Below are 14,530 nucleotides of genomic sequence, written 5' to 3'. Positions count from 1 at the left end.
AATTAACAGAGAACCAACACCACTGCCAGCCAAGTGGAACAAGGAGATGACAACGAGACCCATGAACGGTGTCACGTACTTCTCATGCACAGGAAACATAACAAACATGCCATCAACCAAACCAAAAGAACACCAGCCACAAGAGGAACAGAAGGTCGCAGTTCAGGTCACCAAAGGGCAAGGAACGTTAAACATCAAGAAGAAAGTTAAAATTGAGACTTACAATTACCTGCTGGTCTGGGGGAATAAACTCCAGGGCCTTCTGGATCACCCTACAGCCGTACATCTGCAGAGCCAGGGACAGAACATGCCCACGGATACGTTCTGCCAAGGCTAACTTCTGTTCCAGGCTGCCAAACTGGGGAGATGAAAACCAGTCACTACGAGCACAAAACTCGGAGAAGGCTCCTGAAGGGGAGACCTCAGAGCAGCTCCAGGGCCTAAAGGGGCTCCAGGAAACCTGGAGAGGGGCTTTGGACAAGGGATGTAGGGACAGGACAAGGGGAATGGCTTTAACCTGCCAGAGGGGAGATTGAGATGAGCTCTGAGGCAGAAGCTCTTCCCTGGGAGGGTGCTGAGGCGCTGGCACAGACTTTTCCCAGAGAAGCTGTGGCTGCCCCATCCCTGGCAGTGTTCAAGGCCAGGTTGGACACAGGGGCTTGGAGCAACCTGCTCTAGCGGAAGGTGTCCCTGGGGTTGGAATTTTAAGCTCCCTTCAACCCAAACCAGTCTGTGACTCTGTGAAAACCCTCATGTGGCCAAGTGTCACAGCAGCCCTCCCCTCTGTCACACTGCAGTGATAAACTAGAAACGCTGTGCCTATGGAAAAGAAGGAAAAGACCCACCACACCTCAATGGATGTGAAGAGGCACAAGCCAGGTGCCTGTTCTATGTCTGTCAGACATGCCCAACATGTGAAACGAACTCCAGAGTCAAAGGTGCTGGAGGCACCAGGGCGACACGTCCCAGCTCACTAAGCCTTGACAGGATCAACATAAAACTACTGGACAGAAGAACCACGAGGGCTTGGTGGGGAAGGAACAGCCTCATTTCAAGGAGGAGAGATGTGTGTCTGCCCACCCTCCTGGTGTGACACCACCACATTTCCTTCCAGTACGTGCTGTTCCCTGGAAAAGTTTCTCTTTTGTTCCTAAACATGAATCCTGACGGCTCAGTGAAAGGCTTTGTTGGACCTACACCTCCTGGGTATGTTGCTCTTTCTTCCTACACCTTCTGCATCTCAAAGCAAAGGGTTACTTTTCAGATGTATCTTTACAAGTCTCACACCTCAGTGGCCCCAACAGGAATGATGCAACAGCCCAGGGGGAGGAGATGACAGCAGTGCTGACAGATACCCACTGGTTTAGCCAAGTATCGGGGTTTCTATGAGCTCATCCAATACCTCAGGACAACAGGCAGCAGAGTAGGACTTGCAGAGGAACACGGACTTACTTCAAAGAACTTCTGGATGACATAATTTCCAAACACATCGACCATCAACTGATAGGCTGCCTGGAGGATCTCGTTGAACACGAGCTGACGTTCTGCTGGGGTTGCACGCTCCAGTTTCAGCTGAATAAACCTGGAAAACAGGGCTGGTGTGATGCTGCTGGCACATACACCCTCGACACGTCTGGTAATCCAAATCCTTCCAAAAGCCTCGCATGCTAAGCTCCTGAAGAGCTAAGCTTAAACACAGTCACCTCATCCAGCAAGCTGAGACCTGAGCGTGGTGGTAGCCATGAGGTCCATGGCCACATATCATGTTGGTACCCCAAAAATCTCCTCATTGCAAGCAAAGCAGATCTCAATAGAGCAATGCACCAAGGTCTTGTGTCCAGAAAGCTCTTCATAATGAGTTAAGCTATGCCAGTGGGTCTAGCAAGCAAATTACAAAGCAAGCAAGCTCCTCTTTAGAGGAGGAACTCCTACTGTCACCATTGGCAATCTTTAAAAAGAAGGCTCAGTGTTCCACCACTTGGCTTTTCACACCTCCTTTTCCCTGTTCCGCCTCATTCCCAGGGGATGGGATGCAAGCTGCAAACGATGCTGACTCAAAGAGCAGCTTTCCCCAAAAGCCTCCCCCACAGCACGAGCTTTTTAAGCCCACCTGGAGCCGTGCTGATCCTGGGAGAACTCCATGATGTGCCCGGCGATCTCCCTCAGCTGTAAATTGGGATAGCGGTTATTGCGGAAGTCCTCGAGGAGCCTGCTCCGACCAGAGGGCATCACATCCGACATCCCATAGCGCAGGCGGGACGAGGGGAAGAGCGTGCTGCTGGGGCTGAAGAGGCTGGAGGCACTGCTGGCGCTGCGGTACTTGGCTTCAGCTCCAGGAGCAGCTGAGATGTAGCGGCCGCTGCCGTTTGTGAGCCCTCCTGCAAGGAAACCACAGCAGCGGGATGAGGACGTGGCCCAGCACCGATCCTCAGCGTTCAGTCAGGAACAGCTACAGTTTTCAGTGAAGAACAGATCGGAAGAGCTGCTGGTGCCAAAACCGGCTAAACCAGACAAATGCCAATCCCAGCACTGGCAGCTTCTTGCTCACTTGCTCTTTCCACTTCCCTTTTCCTCCATCCTCAGGTTTTTTCCCCACCTACCCTGCTGCTGTGCCAAGGACTGATTTCTCTTCATCAGGGACTGCAGCGACAGGACAAGGGGAGATGGGTTTAAACTGAAACAGGGGAAGTTCAGGTTAGATATAAGGAAGTTCAGGTTAGATCTAAGGAAGAAGTTCTTCCCTGTGAGGGTGCTGAGGAACTGGAATGGGTTGCCCAAGGAAGTTGTGAATGCTCCATCCCTGGCAGTGTCCAAGGTGAGGCTGGACAGAGCCTTGGGCAACATGGTCTAGTGTGAGGCATCCCTGCCCGTGGCAGGGGCTTGGAACTGGATCATCTTAAGGTCCTTTCCAACCCTAACTATGATTCTATGAAAAGCACCACACTGGGGGTGGGAGTCAGGATTAAGATGAAATTAGGTAAGAAAAAGGCAGCAAGGCAGCAATGAAACCCCCCAAATCATTATTAAACGCAGGCAAATAACAATAAATTAAAAGCAATAAATAAATACTTCTTAAATCCTGTGCTTTCACAAATGTCCTGAAGATGTTCACCCCCATGAAGAAGCCACCCTGTTACCCAACAGTAGGGATGGGGGAACATGCAATGATGCACAATGTAGTCAGTGAATTGTGTGCACAGACAGGAACCAGTTTAAACCCTGAAACACTGCTTCCTTGCACATCATCCTTCGGAATTCCAAGCTATAGCGGAGGACTCTTCCCTTTCCTGCAGGGCTCGGGATCCCTCTGCTGGTCAAAGACCACAAGGTGCCTCCAGCGAGGACGAGCGTTCCTGGGTGGGACAAAGTCCTCCCAGGAAAACTGCTGTTATCCCATGGGAAGCAGCCAGCTGAGAGGCCAATGGGAGCAGAGAGGGCAGAGCTGGAAAGCCTTGGCAAAGGAGGGGAGACCTTCAGGGCAAACGTTGGTGGGGATGTCTGAAAGGGAACAGACCTTCTCCTGCAGCTGCGCACACAAGCAGGTCTGAAATCAATAGCACATAAAGGAAGAGGTGAGTGAGCTCCATCAGTGCCTGGAGGAAGCTCCCGTGCAGGAAACACTACATCAGAATTAAGTGTCTGATAACAACCTAATTATGTTCTCCTGCCTCTGAGCCCGGCAAACCTGTTCTGACTTCTCTGGAGCTGGTGCCAAACCTGCCCTTTCTCAAGGAGAAGGAGACTTGAGAGCTCCTTGTTCATTCTCACACTGCCTTACCAATGGTGCAGCCATCATCTTCTCTATCTACTTGACTTCTTGAGTGAGCAAGAACTCCAGAAAGTGACCAAGTGATGTTCCTCACCAGGATATGCAAAGGAACAGGAAATCACTGCGCAGGTAAAGGAAAACCAAGAGGGACAAGCCGAGCAATGGTGTACCCACGTTATCCATGGCGTTCCAAGGGCTCAGAATTACTACTTGGTTTTTGAAAGCCTGAAGTAAGTCAGAGTTACAGCAATGGAAAACGAGTTCCTGATCACCAGCAAAGAGCTGTCAAGAGGAAGGAGTTCAGCCCTCACACTGCTGTCACCCATGAGTTATCTCTGAGTTGAGAGGGAAAGCACAGGTTGTACAGAGAACGTCTCCATCAGAGCTTTTCCAAGAAAAACCTTCTGATCTTTTTGGAGATTCATAATAAATCACAAATTACTCGTGTTTTCTTCCCCCGTCTCCCAGTGGAGATGCTGATCATCATCCTGGGAATGAAGAGACCGAGCTGGGGGCAGGTTTCCTAAATCGAGCTCTTCTGAAGCCCACCAGTCAACCACCAAAGGCCAGAAACCTCGGAGCACCTCAAGCTCCTTTATGCCAGCACGTGGCTGGGAATACAGTGACTCTGCCAGATCCCAGACTTTGGGGGGGATCTTACCAATATCCACAGTGAAACAGCTCCTTGTTGAAGAGCAGGACACGGAGGCTGGAAGCTCCTGAAGGGGAGAATAAAGGAGCAAAACCCCCAGAGGAGGGGCAGGACCCCTGCAAGATGTTGGCACTGATGGTTTCTCCTGTGTCCTCAGCCAGAGCAAACTTTAAAGGGGGGGTCTGCAACCTGTGTGGAGACATCCCATTGTGTGAACACTGTGCTGCCCATGCACAGCACCCTGCATCACTGTGTGACAGCAAAGCAGGGCTGTACTCAGTACAGGGAGGCTGTGCAGAAGTGATGGCTGTGGTTGGTTCTGTCTCTGAACACGTCGACTGTATTCCCTTAGAAGTGGTTGGGATAGATCAGGAAAAATCTACCTGGGGAGAACAAAGTGCTCAGATTGTCCTGGGGGCTCCAAGGTGGACACATCACTCAGAGACACACCACGGCTGGAACAACCAAGTGTTGCCTGTTTTGAAGTGGTAAAGTCATCTTCTGGGTGCTTGCTGGGACACTTGAGACAGACAGTGACCTGAAGGAATTATTGATTTCAGAGGGGAAAAAGAAGGTAAGAATGAAAGGATGAATCAAAAAGAGAACACAGGGGAAGAAACACCAAGGCTGCTCTCTGAAAACAAAGCATTTGTCAAGCAAGATAGCAGGGGACATGTGGAAGGGCCTCACATCGCTTGGCCACGCAGGAGTCCCAGGATGAGAAAAGTCAGATCAATGGGAAGAAGGGAAGATGAAAGGATGGCTCTGTGAGGAAGCAGAGGCAGTGAAGACATCCCTGGGGAAGGGCAGGAACCAGGACTCCTGAGACACCCCCGTGTCACTGCCCAACCTGTCCCCCTTGGCTGGCCACCAGTCACCCAGGGAGAGGAGCCCCACAGCCCCATCGGTCACAGCTCACTGGGTATCAACTCCCCAGCCAGTTTTCCCCCCAAATCCCTAATAAATTAAATTCCCCTAAAATCAGCTTCCTGGCACCGATCCTGCCTTTGAAATGACAGGCTGGCAACAGCACGGGGCAGCTCTCTCCTGCAAGAAGAGCACAGCATTAAAGCAATGACCTATTCACTGCCAATCCTGATCGCCACTGGCTCTGGGAGAGCCAGAGCTGAATCTTCACCCACGACACCAACCCAAGTGACTGACTTGTGCACCCATGAGACACGACCAAGGCAAACCCACCACTTACACTGCATTTAACCATGGATTTGTTGGTGCAAGTCAGCTTTAATGCCGACTTCTGATGGCATTGTGTAATCCTGAAATGAAAAGTGACTTGAACTGACTCTCCCTGGTTGTTCCCCACTTCTAACAGAGTAGTAGGATGTGGATCCAAACCCAACTGCTTTAATTTCCCTTTCTGCAAGCAACAACCTTGTCTGCACCCACTGGTAACCCCCAATCCTGCTGGGTGCAAAATGAAAGGACAGATGGGTATTTAGAAGCCCTCCTCACCCTCTTTATCACAAATCACTTCTAGTATCACTCCCAAACAGAAAAGGAGTCAGCCTCAAGCTTCTTGCAAGGAAAAGAAATGCCTGTGCTGGTTTTATAGCATTAAAAGTTCTTTTAGAACCATAGAAAACTACGAATTCATTGAACACTGTCTTCATTCCAGGGAAAGAGAAGCTTTAAGAACTAAAATGACCTTTTTCTGGCTTTGAAGGTGACAACCACACAGATGCAGAGTTATTCTACACGAGAGGGATCCTGCAGCGTTACCAAGCATGAAGTCAGGAGCCTGGCTCCAAGGATGGGAAGGTCCACAGTGACTGCTCTGGGGCACAACCCATCCATGTCAATGGTAACTCCACTCTCTTCCCAGTTTGTTCTCAAACAAATCAACTGTTGAGCCACTTTTTAAGACTCATTCTTTTATTTGCCTGCAGGAGCAACAGACTTTTTGTAGTGCCTGATTTGGAATCTGGTTAGTCTTCAGCATGAATTTATTGTAGCTATTTAACTGTCAGCTTCAGGCCTGTACAGCTGCATAAATAAAGCTAAAACCCTTCCAATTCCATTAAAGCTCTGAACAAGGGAAGATGGTAAATCTAAACTTGATCTCCAAAAAATCCTATTTATTACTGCTCCACGCTAACCTTTAGCCAGCATCAAATTTATCACACAGGCATGTAATAAACATGATAAACAGCAGTTTATGAGTGTGTCTATGCATGGAAAACTGTTCTGATAACCAAGTTTTGTTAAATCCAAAGTGATTTTTGAGCGAGTCCTGGTGCAGACTAAGGAGTAACCAACCTTATTTGCTTACAGTGCCTGGAAACGAACACTTGAGGAAGCTCAGGTGAGCACTGCTTTATTATTTAACATCTGCTTGATCTATTTCATTAAAGGAAAGAGCTCTGGGTCAACTAGAAGCTCTTCCAGAAGATGTAGCTTGCATAAAGTAATGTGTCTGACCAGAATTAAGGAAGTCTCTCCCATGCACTAATGTGCTTTTTGATAAGGCCACATTGATGGGACGTTTTCAACAGCAACCTCACAAAATCCTCAGCCAAGAGCTCTGTATTGCTCCAAATACTATTGCATCTCGTGCTTAAAAGAAGAAACTGTCTTCTAAGCTCATTCGTTACTGAAAACTTAATGGGTATTTTAAACCATGTGACAAGTTTAAGGATCAGCCTTATTTTATTCTGCATCTATTCTGTATCTATTTTAATCCAGGGCAACACACAATAAGTGCCATTACCAAGATCTGTGCAAGAAAAAGTTTGTTATTCAAACACTTGGAGATGGTCTCTGTAATTTAGGGATGAGGAAACAAGGAGCTAATGGAGAGATGGGACCATGCGAATCTCATGAAGTTCAACCAGGGCAAGGGCAAGGTCCTGCATATGGGTCAGGGAAATCCCCAGCACAGACACAGGCTGGGGGAGACCGGATGAAGCAGCCCTGAGGAGAAGGATTTGGGGGTGTTGGGTGAGGAGAAGCTCCCCATGACCCGGCTTCAGTGTGTGCTTGAGCACAGAACCCCCCCGTGTGCTGGGCTGCACCCCCAGAGCGGGAGCAGCAGCTCAGGGAGGGGATCCTGCCCCTCTGCTGCGCTCTGTGAGACCCCCCCTGCAGTCCTGATCCAGCTCTGGGGCAACAGCACAAGAGGGACGTGGAGCTGCTGGAGCAAGGCCAGAGGAGGCCCCGGAGCTGCTGCGAGGGCTGGAGCAGCTCTGCTCTGGAGCCAGGCTGAGAGAGCTGGGCTGGGGCAGCCTGGAGAAGAGAAGGCTCCTGAAGGGGAGACCTTAGAGCAGCTCCAGTGCCTAAAGGGGCTGCAGGAAACCTGGAGAGGGGCTTTGGACAAGGGCCTGGAGGGACAGGACAAGAGGGTTGGAACTGGATGAGCTTTAAGGTCCCTTCCAACCCAAACCACTCTGTGATTCTATGAAACCTTCCTATCTACAGCTGAACTGCTGCAAGAGACAAACACATAAGTCGATGATATTATGTGTCTTTTCCTGCCTAAATGATTTCTGATTCTATACCATGGGTGCTACAGCTCCTGCTTCAGTGTTTCACCTCCTTCTACACAAGCAGAGACCCTGCTGCAGGAGCACGAGCAGCCCCCCTGCAGCAGGTATGTCACCTACACAGCGGTGGGGTGCTCACACCTAGAGCACAGCAGCAACCTGCAGCGCTGCACTGCGGCTCTTACCCAGGTTTAAACTCGAAGATGATCCATGTGAGGATAAGGAAGGTGGTGGAGTCTGCGAGTGGCCAGGTCCTTGGCTGGGCAGAGGCATTCCCACAGGTCCAGGAGAGGAGGAAAACCCAAGGCCATTATAAAAACTGTGTCCTATAGGTGTCAAACTGCTGGATGTCCTCTTGTACAGGTCGCTGCTCCCTGTAAGGGAGTCTCGGCGGGAGCCACTGCCCGTGTTGGAGTTAGCAACTGCAAAGAGGAAGAGAAACAAGTTGGGTGATGCCAACAAGCTGCTGAAACAGCCATAATGCCCTTGACAAAGGCACCTATTAGCAGCCACATTGCACCAGGCTGCTGTTTTGCTATGGGTGTTGCACGTGCCCCAGTGAAATGCATTCATTAAATCCACAGTTGATGATCAAGCAGAAATCCCCGAGTTAAAAAGGAGTTTGAATCCTGGCTTTGCATTTCTACTTTTGGAGGTTTCATACCAATAGAACACATTGAGAAACACAGCTCCGAAAACCTACAAGCAGAAAGATCCAAGATTAACATCTACCTAAAGGAAGTGGGAGAATGAAAGGACAGCAACAAGGTGGCTTTGGGACACAAACACTTAACTCTTTGCAAGGTTTGTAATTCTTCACAGCTCCTTTCCCCTCAGCACATCGTTCAGTTTAACAGCAGGTATTAGCTCACCCTACAAGCATTGCCTCGGATTTACTCTTTGGCCATGAGAGCTAAACCAAATCCAAAATGAGATCTGATCTACTCCTGTTTAATCAAGAGCTTCATGTGTGTCTGCGTGGAATCCTCCTGCTCACTTTTCACTACAGCAGAGCCCAGCTCCTGCTTGCACCAGCTTTAGGGAGATGGAAATCAGCTTGAACACACAAACCCAATGGTTTGTGAAGAGTTGTCTCAATACTCAAATACAAACTCTTTAAATGTGCTGTCAAGTCGAGGAAGAAAATCAATTTTGCATTAAAGTCTTGTTTAATAAATAGTGCAATTGTTACCTGTAATGAACTGAGCATCTTTCATGGCTGCACGCAAGCTCTAGAAGCAACAGCCTCATATTCCTATACATTGATTGAGGGAAAACCAAGTTTGTGCATCTTGGCATTGAGCAAACTCGTAACAAGGAGTTAAACTGAAGGAGAAAAGGTGAATCCTGTGTTTCCCTGAAGCCAAGATGGTTCCAAATCTCAGGTTTAAGACAAATATCTGGAGTAACTTTTACTTAACACCGGGATTTGATGCAGTGACAGGATACCCCTCAGATGGAGGATGGAGCAGGCTCGAAAGGCATGTTTTAACTTGCCCTTACACTGATGAAAGCAGGAAAGTTCAGGACATAATTACTACCTCTGAGCCTAAGCAGTAATTAAAACTATTGTTCTACTTCAGAAAACACAAACCTAAGGAATAAAAAATACCCAACCCACAGACATCTTTCTGCTTGGGCTTTATTCTGAGAAAAATCTTTGTCTCCAACTGCTTAACAAAGAAATCAAAAGAAACCATGTGTGGAGCGTTTCTTGCAACCACAATAAATGACCTTTTCTTGGTGTATGATAGAAAATTCCCAGAATAAAGCATGGAAAGCACCTCAGGTCAGCTTTTTTGAAGTCATGAGAAGTTACTCAGCCATTATCCTGAGGTAAGAAGAGCTTGCACATGGGTGGGTACTGCTCCGGAGCCAATCCCTGTCAGCACAGTGCCTCCACCAAGCACTGCAGGTAAAGGCAAGGACATTCAAAGCTGGTTTAAAACTTAATCTGTAGCAAGAAGGGGATGACTGATGATGTGTGTAACAAACCAAGTTCATTACTTTGGCACTACGTTCACTACTTTAGTACATCTACTAAAAGAAGTTTCACCAGCAAGCGCTGCAGATTTTGAAAGCCAAAGTATTCCTAAAGGAAAATCACCATTTAACTTCCATTTCCATTTAATCTCCAGGCTGAGAGAGCTGGGCAGGTTCAGCCTGGAGAAGAGAAGGCTCCCGAAGGGGAGACCTTAGAGCAGCTCCAGTGCCTAAAGGGGCTCCAGGAAACCTGGAGAGGGGCTTTGGACAAGGGCCTGGAGGGACAGGCCAAGGGGAATGGCTTTAACCTGCCAGAGGGGACATTGAGATGAGCTCTGAGGCAGAAGCTCTTCCCTGGGAGGGTGCTGAGGCGCTGGCACAGGGTGCCCAGAGAAGCTGTGGCTGCCCCATCCCTGGCAGTGTTCAAGGCCAGGTTGGACACAGGGGCTTGGAGCAACCTGCTCTAGTGGAAGGTGGCCCTGCCCGTGGCAGGGGGTTGGAGCTGGATGAGCTTTAAGCTCCCTTCAACCCAAACCAGGCTGTGACTCTATGAAGGGCTCAGCAGCTTGCACAGCCCCTCACTGCGTTTGGAGCCATCTGCTCCTCTTTTTTGCCCAGGAAGACCCCTCTGCTCTTACCTGCTGTCCCAAATCCTCCCAGCGCAGACCCCAGCGTGGCACCGAGAGAGCTGCTGCTTCCGAAGCCCAGGGAAGTGTTGGCAGGTTGGGCAGAGCCCTGAGAGAAGAGCGAGCTGCTCTGGGAATTGCTGCTCAGAGAGTTGTTGCCATAGAAGGAGCTGGATGCCAGGTTGTTGGTGGGCTGCTGCTGGGGCTGGGGTTGGGGCTGCTGAGTTCCCAGAGGGCGGAATGGTCCATTTGTGGTTCCTGCCAGGCCACCCGCTGCCCCGTTGGCTGAAGCTGCAGCCGCTGCAACCGCTGTGAAAAGCAAGAAGCACAGCCTGAAAAAGTCCATTTCCACACCAGTTTTAGCAGGTAAAACACAGCAGTTTCCTTGTATTTACTAGAAATCTTTTCCTTTCAGCATGAAAACATCCCTTTCGCATCAAACTCCATGCAAAGTGTCTTCACTTCCTACCTGAGCTCCACAAGTCTTGCACTGAATACCAACAGTGCCTCCTTATTATGACTGCCTGTATTATTAGAGCTGCATGGCTGAAACACACCAAACCATTCCCTCTCTCCCAAGACCTAAGGTTCTAATCAATACAGGCCCACACTTGGCAACATCCAGTTAAGAAACACGAGTTTTGTAACGAGCAAAATTGTCCTTTAGTGCCTGAAACACAAGCCTGCAGGGCCAGGAACATCAAACTCAAGGACTTTTGGGTTTCAGCCAGTTCTAAAGTAAAAGAAAAAGCAAAATAAACAAGAGCTACAAGGAAACAATTAAAAGGCCCATTTCATAATCTGTTACTAACCCTGGCAAAGACTGCTTACACGTACAGATTCTGCCTGAAAAAAGCCCTTTAAAGCCTTGAACTCCCAAAGAACCCTAATAAAAGCCAACCCAACTCCTGACAAAGGCCAGGCATGTAACATCTTATGCAAGGTGATCATTTGGGAGCTCTACAGAGGCTGAAAGCTTTTATTACGTGGGAAACTAGATGCCAGCAGACAAAGTCCTATGGAGCCAGGCTGAGAGAGTGGGGCTGGGGCAGCCTGGACAAGAGAAGGCTCTTGAAGGGGAGACCTTAGAGCAGCTCCAGTGCCTAAAGGGGCTCCAGGAAACCTGGAGAGGGGCTTTGGACAAGGGCCTGGAGGGACAGGCCAAGGGGAATGGCTTTAACCTGCCAGAGGGGACATTGAGATGAGCTCTGAGGCAGAAGCTCTTCCCTGGGAGGGTGCTGAGGCGCTGGCACAGGGTGCCCAGAGAAGCTGTGGCTGCCCCATCCCTGGCAGTGTTCAAGGCCAGGTTGGACACAGGGGCTTGGAGCAACCTGCTCTAGTGGAAGGTGTCCCTGCCCGTGGCAGGGGTTGGAGCTGGAGGAGCTTTAAGCTCCCTTCCAACCCAAACCAGGCTGGGGTTCTATGATATTTAAAGAACTGCCACGAAACTGCAACATAAGAGTTTCTGTGGTGCTCCCGTGCGAGGCTGCTCTGGAGGCTCAGCCCACAGTGAGCACAGAGATGTTCTCACCAACAATCCCCACAAGGGATCTCAGTGAGGGCAAGTGTGTCATCACGGCCAGCAGAGCCCAGAGGGTTCGGGTCACCCTCCACCAGGGATGGAGCAGAATTCCAGCTGCTGGGACTGGGACTCACCTGCTTGAGCTGCAGAGGAGCTGATGATGACAGGAGCGGGGGCCACCAGGCGGACGGGGGCCCCCAGACCGTTCCTGGCCCCTGCATTCACCACCAGAGCACCCGTTTGGTCATAGTAAGCAGCAGGAGCCAGCACTGGGTAACCTGAAGAAGCAAATAACAGGGGCAGAGGTAAGGTGACAAGCAACAGAACACAAGGCAGATCCATCACCTTTACATGAGCGTGGTGCAATAGGACTGTGAAAGGAAAATCTGACTGGAAAAAGGCAGCTCCACTTCTCCTGAAGAAGAATAAACTGTGTTAATAGGCTACAACTTCACACTAGTAAGATTTTCAGGTAGGAAAGAGAGGGTTTTTTTCCCCTAAACTTACTATTTTAGCATTACCCTCAGTGTAAATTCAGTTATACACAGAAAATAAGGTCTTAAAATACCAGAGCACTCTTTTCTTTTCCATTGCAAGCACAACGTGTGCTGGGACTCTTCACCCACATGAACATGCTGCACTTCCAACTCTCCCACTGAAGTTGTTCAGTGTGCACACAAGTGAGGGGTTCCTGAAGGTATGTATTGTATTAATAGAGATAAATATAACCTCCTAAATCACATATGCTGCTTGTACACAAAGCAACAGACTTTCAGCAGCATCCAGGTATTTAGGTACCTTGCCATCTAATTCTCCCTGCCCATGGCAGGGGGTTGGAACTGGAACGATCTATAAGGTCCCTTCCAACCCAAACCAGTCTGGGATTCTATGATAATTCTACAGTTAAATACAGCTTTCAGGAAGAAGTGAAGTGTTTCTCCAAGGTGAGGCCACAAAGAGAATGTCCTCTGGGAATATCTGCTTTGCAAATAAACCCCCCAAACCCCAATAATGAAGCTTTAAGATCTGCAGATGGCTTGGAAACACGTCTGACATTTCACTTCTTAACTTAATTCAGCAACATCCTTCTTCAACCATAAAAAACCCCCATGTAACAACCTTGTGACCCATTCCAGCTATGAGACCTGAGGTCAATATAATCCTGTTCTGTCCCATCTGACCAGCAGGACACACTTGCATATGACTCCAAAAAACACTTACATTTGCCCTTTGCCATTACAACAATATTCCATATAATGGAATGTCAAAAGCATTTCTCCCTCCCAGCCCCATGGAGCAGAGGCAGAAGTCACACAGTAGCTCCTCTCTTGCAGAATTATATATCAGAATAAACCCTCCTTCCTTTTCTTTGTTTTCTTTCCTTCTTTTTAAGCCACTAGTATTTGCCTGGAAGAAATCAGGCAGGGGAAGGCCATATCATGCTAAAGTCAGGCACTTGGCAGGGATGGAGAGAGGAATAAGATATCTCTGAGATTTTAAACTAAAGATCCCATAAGCTACTATGATCCACAGGGAAATCTGAAGGCAGCTTTCAATAGGCAATTGAGTACACAAACTACTAATGCACCTACAGCAATGCAGTTGCTAACATCTGTGACCCAGACACCCAAACCCTGATTTACCTTAACTGCAGCCAGGTTGTGGGGTTCACATTTAACAGCCTCTGGAAAATGCTTTGTAAAGCCACAGATTAATCCCAAACCCCAATAAACCCAGGATGCTGCTGAATGCCAAGTGAACGTGACACCCCTCAGAGACACAGGCACAGCTTTCCTCAGCCCTGGCACTGGTGACATGCAGCTCCCCCGGAGCCCTACCTGGCATCCCTGCTGCCAGCCCCTGCCCAAAGGCAAGGGCAGAGTTGACGGCTGCGGCGGCCACCAGTGGGTCAGTCTGCTGTCCCTGCTGGTTCTGGTTGGGGGTCAGTGGGCGCTGACTGGCTCCTCCACGGAGAACCTGCAGGAGACAGAGGAACATCCCATCAATGCGGTTGGTTTGGGACGCAGGAGCAAGCTGCGACCACCAGAGGCTTGCAGGAGTGTGGGCAGGGATGAAGCTGAAGTTCTTGTACAATGAGTGTGTGACAACCCCTCCTTTTACTCAGGACAGAGCTGCCTTTGCCATCACCAGCCTTGACACTACCACCATGGTGAGGGCAGAAGACCCAGTTGAAGTAATACACCTCCCTCAGGCTTACTGAGTGTAATCTGGAAGCGCTCCATCATCTGCTGCATCACTTCTTGATCCACCTTCAGCACTCATCGTTGTTAGAAATCAAGCCATCAGCCCCATCCCCAGCAACGGTTGGTCTCTGCCCCTAAAGCCCCCACTTGAGCAGAACCCCCAAGAAGCCCAGTGTGGGAGCTGGGGTTGGTGACAGGAGGTGACACAGGTTGTTCCAAGCTGCCAGTCCCCAGAGAAAACAGCGAGCCAGTGACATGACACTTGCTCATCACT

The 14,530-nt window shown here is 49.4% G+C and overlaps 1 protein-coding gene across 9 annotated transcripts in view; it reads right to left on the bottom strand.

Annotated features, from left to right (window-relative positions):
• PUM1 (pumilio RNA binding family member 1) overlaps positions 1–14,530 on the bottom strand; it is a 68,361-nt gene that overhangs the window by 10,743 nt on the left and 43,088 nt on the right. For 6 of the 9 annotated variants that reach the window (XM_030503597.1, XM_030503596.1, XM_030503599.1 and 3 more), the window contains exons 11-17: positions 13,891–14,029; positions 12,187–12,330; positions 10,543–10,839; positions 8,107–8,343; positions 2,111–2,378; positions 1,453–1,582; positions 224–358 (exon numbers count right to left, since the gene is read on the bottom strand). In XM_030503597.1, coding sequence (XP_030359457.1) covers positions 224–358; positions 1,453–1,582; positions 2,111–2,378; positions 8,107–8,343; positions 10,543–10,839; positions 12,187–12,330; positions 13,891–14,029 — 1,350 coding nt within the window. The remainder of the gene's footprint in view (positions 1–223; positions 359–1,452; positions 1,583–2,110; positions 2,379–8,106; positions 8,344–10,542; positions 10,840–12,186; positions 12,331–13,890; positions 14,030–14,530) is intronic. The other 3 variants (XM_030503603.1, XM_030503598.1, XM_030503602.1) reach the window with 1 other exon arrangement.

Source organism: Strigops habroptila, chromosome 12 (assembly GCF_004027225.2).
Source record: "Strigops habroptila isolate Jane chromosome 12, bStrHab1.2.pri, whole genome shotgun sequence".
NCBI lineage: Eukaryota > Metazoa > Chordata > Aves > Psittaciformes > Psittacidae > Strigops > Strigops habroptila.
The sequence above is the reverse complement of the archived record's forward strand: the minus strand, read 5'-3'. Positions and strand labels throughout refer to the sequence as shown.